Consider the following 5,501-nt stretch of genomic DNA (forward strand, 5'->3'; position numbering starts at 1 on the left):
AAGTTAAGGCATTCTGACTTCCAATACCTTCTCTGCCTTTACGTTTGCATCGGAAGATGCTGTTCTCTCTACCGAGTCAGACTTTCTGTTAAGGCTGACAGAATGCAATACTCCTTGCCATAGCTTGATCCAACTTGGAAGTTTTCACATGCCCAGGCAGGGCGCATTGCATCTTTTCTTTAAAAAAAACCCAAACCACCTCACTGCGTACGAGCCGCGTTGTTGAATATGGGGGGGAAAAAAAAAAAAGAAATGGAATCATTTTCTTAGCTTTGATAGCTGCTAGCGCATTACAGTCAGAAGAGAGGAAACTGTGGTTAGGTCAGTTTTTGAAGGATAAAGTACTTTCAGGTTCCCGTCTGTGTCCACCACTCGAACCTGCTCCACTACCAACGGCGAATTCATTGGCTCTGTGTTTTGGCTGGGGTTCGGATTCACTGGTCCAGAAAGAGCATCAGATTCATGATCCGAGCCCGAGTCCTCCTTATTTTCCAAGGTAAATCTGTTCAGTTCTGCAATTTTCTGTTAAAAGCAAAATACAGAAAACAAGATTACTTTTGTGGCTAAGCGCTCGGAGCAACCCCAGGTTGCTTCCAAGGTGTGGATCTGGCCAGCCCCTGAACGTCTGCATGAAAACATTCTTCAGTGGGTTAGAAGCTTTCAGGAAACCGGAAGGGGTTTTGACGTTAATGCTGCTGTGCTCTCCAGGAGGTCCTGCTCCTTCTGACCAGTTTATTCTTTTGAGTTTAACCCAGAACTTGGGTTCTGAAAGCACTGGATCCTAAGCAACAAGAGCCTGCTGTAGGATCACCACGGACGAGTTCGCTTTCAGTCCATTTGAAATTGTCTCTGTTACCACCCTGTGTCAGCTACACACAACAGTTGGCCTTGGCCAACGTGTCCCAAAGGTTATGTTACCTGGACAAGAAAAAATACATTTATCTTGCAGCATATTTAACAGCATACTACCCAAGAGCAAGCAAGCCAATCGCCAGGCAGGCTGAGGTGAGAACTGTCCCTAGAAGAATTTATTGGCAGCAATTGGAGCCCTAAGATCACTAACAATGACGGGGGGAGACGCTGAAAAGTCAAACCATAGATTTCCAACTGTGGTAAGACAACATTATTTACACTGGTGAGTTCTGAGGTCTGACAGTCGGGATACAAGGATATAAAAACCTTCTGCGATACAGCAAGAACAGAAGAGTAAGTGAAGGAGAGTGAATAATACTGAAATAAAAATTAAGTTCTGTATTCTTCTCAATATACACAAGCAATTAAACGTTTTGTTAAGAAGCACAACAAGGACAGGATTATTTTACTGAACTACTTACCAGAATTAGTGTGTCCATGACATCTTTGCATATCTGTAAACTGGTGTCGCTTGTCACTTCCAGAAATAGGTCACGGGTGTCTTTTCTAATCTGTAAGAATTTCACAGGTAAAGCAAGTAAGGAGTCGGAGCCATCGCTTGGCAGCGTTTCGATACACAAACTGAGTGAGGGGCTTTCATTCAATTCAACCGGAGGCAAAGTACGGCCTCTCTTTCCAAGCCAAAAACCATGTTCTTGCCCGTTGATAAAGCCAGCTCTGCAAAGGCGGACTGGTGCCTTTGGAACAGCTTGCCAGAGCCTCGCAGATTTACAAAGGTAAAAACAGAACTCCAAGATCCCTCTCAGTTTGACACTCTAGCAGAGAAGATTCAGGCTTTGAACGCAATCACGAGTTTCACAGAACTGCGCGTATCTTTGAACCTGGGGCTAAGTATCTCTCAGCAGAAAGAAATGCTGTTTAACCCTGACTGATGTATTCCCACCAACAGTACCTTTGTCTTCTCGCTGTTCGTTATGGGTGGGAAAGAAATCACAACGCCTTCGGCATCCACAAGACACGGGTAGTTATCTTTGCCATCCAGTAACTGGAGATACCTGACAACAAAAACAAAGAAGCAGACAGTGAGCAACTGAAACAGCAGCTGGACACAACGGCCGAAGCAGTGGCAAGACCGAATTACTGTGATCCTGATCGACCACGCAGCAAAACCAGGAGTCGGAGCACGAAAATTCAGCGAAGCTGTATCATGGTGGTACAGCTGAGGAAAGCCACCAGCTGCAGGAAGCGATGGGCTAGAACCATGAAGTGACTCACGTGTTAATAGCCACGCTTCTGTAGTGCTTTCGGAGACGCCGGTGCTCCAACAGGAAGATCAGAGACCACCGTCTGATTCTTCCAGACAGCTTACTTAATTTTCCATCTTACTCACTACAGCGATACACAGATCTGCCACCATGCGCTTGGCAAACTTCCCCAAGCCGTACGAGGGATGGATACGGGCAGCGAATTCTGCACAAGCAGTGAACAGAGCAGGGCAGTGCCACGCTCTGCTCTATGGTTCACCTGGTTACTACGTGCAGATTTACCGCGCCCCTGATTTGCTCAGTTTATTGAACGTGCATGACACACACTTCATCCCTCCTTGCTGCCTTTCTGTTTGCTACTCTAAATGTATGTTACCTCTAGGAATACCTCATATGACAAGAATTTGCTCCTGATTCAGCTAGAAATAACAGAAGGCATTTGTCATCCTCATTTCACTCCAGGTTACTCTTCAGGTATAAATTCAGCTCAGTGTTTCTCATCTCAACTCCTAAAGCTCGCGCTGGGTTTGCTAGCCCCATCCCCATTGCAGAACATGCTTCCTAATACAATTGAACACGTTTTCTTCAACACTGTTTTTCCATACGAGCTACCAAAATTCACATTAAGAAAACCGCAGAAGATGCGTGTACTGACTTGTGCAACCCAGAAACGTTCTGACGCTTCTTCTGTTTCCTCTGCTCCTCAGCTTCCGACTGCAGCTGATGGAGAAGATCCTTTGCCTTGATCTCCTTTCGACCCAGGGGCGTTATCTGCACCAGACAAGAAAACACACAGTTGAGTTTAAGAGTGACGCAAAGGCTAGGGTTACTAAAACTCCCCTGTCAGCAAGACAATAACTAAACCCATACTGCTGTATGCCGTCATTCCTAACGCCTTATTCCATACGGAAATACACTTTCTGTTTCACATGGACTACTACGATCACACCGAGTTTAAACCTTTGCGTGAGCCACAACACCCACTTGAAAAACAGGCTGGTTCCCTGGTACTAAACCAGGCGTGGACGGTCTGCGTAGCCCGCTCCTTCACTGTCATTACTCACTGAATAACGTGAAAACCTGCTGCCTCCTAACAGAAGCCGTGCGCGGAAGGCTCTGCAAGCCATCAGGAAGGAGAAGAATTCATTCCTGAGGACCAGGCCACGTGCACAGAGCAGTTAGAAACACAAGGTGTCTAGAGAGCAGAATGCCACAAAAGCTCTGGGTCAGCCCCAAAGAGTCAGAATATCCCGACTGTTCGTTCATTCGTTCCTCCAGCGAGGTGGGTTCTGGGGGCAGGATATTAACGGGCACAGGGAAACAGGCCTCAGTAAATAAGGATGACAAATTTGAAGTGCAGTCTGAGAGCCTGTCACACAAATGTACTGCAAGCTGCTTTTCTCCTCTCCCCCCCCCCCGCCTTCTTTGACAGCAGCAACATAAACATCTCAAGACTGGGTAAATCAACAGAACCTGAGCTGATTTTAATGATGTTACCTTGGAGGCTGCTGCCATTCGAGGTGCACTCATACAAATGAGCACCTGCCTTGCCGTATGGCACTCTGGGCACATCCTAACACACACGGACCTCCCGGGCACAGTAAGATGGTAACACCACAACACAGGAGAAAGGATCAAGACTGAAACAGCAATACCTCAGTCACCCTAAGCAAAGGCACACATTAAGCAAGATCAGAAAGTCTGTAGAGGAAAAAAAAAAAGCCCTACGCCTGCTTTCTGGGATTTAAGTCCTCAGGCAGGTGCACTCATAACTGGTCCTGGAGTAACACTAGGTAGCTCTTGGGGCCTGTTCAGGCAGGCTTTGTTACAGCAGGATAGCAAGAAAGTTGGCACAGATTCTAAATCAAAGTTCCTGGAGTTAGTTTTGCTAGCATCTACAGGGGAAGAAAAAAATTCTTTCCGTTCTAGAGCTCCAGAAAGCAAAAGGAAAAAGACTGGAAAGGCCCACCAATGCTGCTGGCCCTACCTTCAGTTCATCGGGAGGCTGAACGTCGTATCTCAGAGGACCTTTGATCAACTGCAAGTCATGGGTGGCAATCGTGGCCGCTGTCCGCTTTTCACAGATGTCTTCGTGCAGTTTAGTCTAAAACATAAAGAACACCATCAAAACATATCAAAAACATTAACGCGATTTGTTCCTCCTAGGGTTCAGGTTCTTCTGTACTTGGTGTCTGCAGCATTACCAGCTAGGCGAGCAACCCTCTTGCATTCAGCGGAGCCCTTCTCTTCACCCGCAAAACAATTCTACCTGAATCACAAACCAAAGACAGCACAGCACGTGACGTGTTTCCCAACTGAGAGATAAACGGTTTAAATCAGAAAACAATCACAAACACGCAAGTCTCATCATCCGAAAGAAGCAATCACCTCCCATCCGAGGGAGGGGCGAGCAGTATGCCAGCTGAACGCCTGGTTACGACACCCTGCTTGCAAAGTGAGGCGTGTGGGACAGTTTTAGCTCAGAATTAGGGAACCCAGAGCTAAACCGGGGTACTTCTAACGCAGATGGGCGTTCATTGTTCCTTCTCAACAGGTTCCACAGCACAAACGAGCTGCTGTTACAGAGGCAATGCAAATGCATGGGTGTTCATTGCCCTCTTGTGGTAACACCTCAGCTCCTACTGGGTTCTTCATGAAAACCAGTCTGATTACAGACCGACCAGGCGGCACCGCTGCTGGCAGAGGCCACGCTGCACCCCCCCCATCCCACCGTACCCTCCCCACCTGATAGGTGAGGGGTTCACCCAAAGCTTCAGAAACTTATCTGCTGGAAGGAGCCTAGAACGGCCCATTTCCAGCGCTACTAGCAACATTCCCATTCCAAGCGGGTAACGCAAAACTGCAGGAATTACCTGTGCGGACAGGAACCTCTTCAGAGCGTTTCCCGGCTTCAAGTTCACCCCCTTCAGCACGCAACACACAATGAAGGGTCGAACATCTTTGATGCCCGGGCTCGCTTTGACCACCAAGGGCACCGGGTTTTCGGAGACGTGCAGAACCTTCACCAGCAGCTTGCTCGCCTCCTCCAGCTCGTCCTGCTCCCCGTCCCCGCCATCCTTCTTCTGCTGCTTCTCCCTCTTCTTCTTCCTGGCCTCCTCTCTGGCGCTCTCGGCCTTCCCCTTCCCGCGGCCCCCGGCCCGCAGGTACTCCAGGATGGCCTTCGTCTGGCAGCCGTTGACCATCTTCTCCAGCCGCTTGTCCTTCAGCTGGTTGCCCCTGAAGTTGGCCTCCTTCAGCCGGGGGCAGTCGGCCAGCGCGGCGGGCAGCTCCCTCAGCTGGTTGTTGCCCACGTCCAGGCTCTGGAAGAGAGGGAACAGGGGCGGTCGGTGGCGGCGGTGGCGG

General features: G+C 48.8%; 2 protein-coding genes across 4 annotated transcripts in view; both read right to left on the minus strand.

Annotated features, from left to right (window-relative positions):
* Positions 1 to 6: 6 nt before the first annotated feature.
* LRRC47 (leucine rich repeat containing 47) lies at positions 7 to 5,500 on the minus strand (the record flags this gene model as incomplete). The annotated part of the gene is made up of 6 exons (XM_035894912.1): positions 7 to 522; positions 1,335 to 1,424; positions 1,826 to 1,928; positions 2,794 to 2,909; positions 4,126 to 4,242; positions 5,012 to 5,500. Coding segments are annotated over 6 exons (1,155 nt in total), but the record flags the coding sequence as incomplete, so codon positions are not given.
* CEP104 (centrosomal protein 104) overlaps positions 5,372 to 5,501 on the minus strand; it is a 22,018-nt gene continuing 21,888 nt past the window's right edge. For all 3 annotated transcript variants that reach the window (XR_004842093.1, XR_004842092.1, XR_004842091.1), the window contains one exon: positions 5,372 to 5,458. The gene's annotated coding sequence lies outside the window, so the exon portion shown is untranslated. The remainder of the gene's footprint in view (positions 5,459 to 5,501) is intronic.

This window comes from Egretta garzetta, unplaced genomic scaffold (assembly GCF_000687185.1).
Source record: "Egretta garzetta isolate BGI_Z169 unplaced genomic scaffold, ASM68718v1 scaffold535, whole genome shotgun sequence".
Classification (NCBI taxonomy): domain Eukaryota; kingdom Metazoa; phylum Chordata; class Aves; order Pelecaniformes; family Ardeidae; genus Egretta; species Egretta garzetta.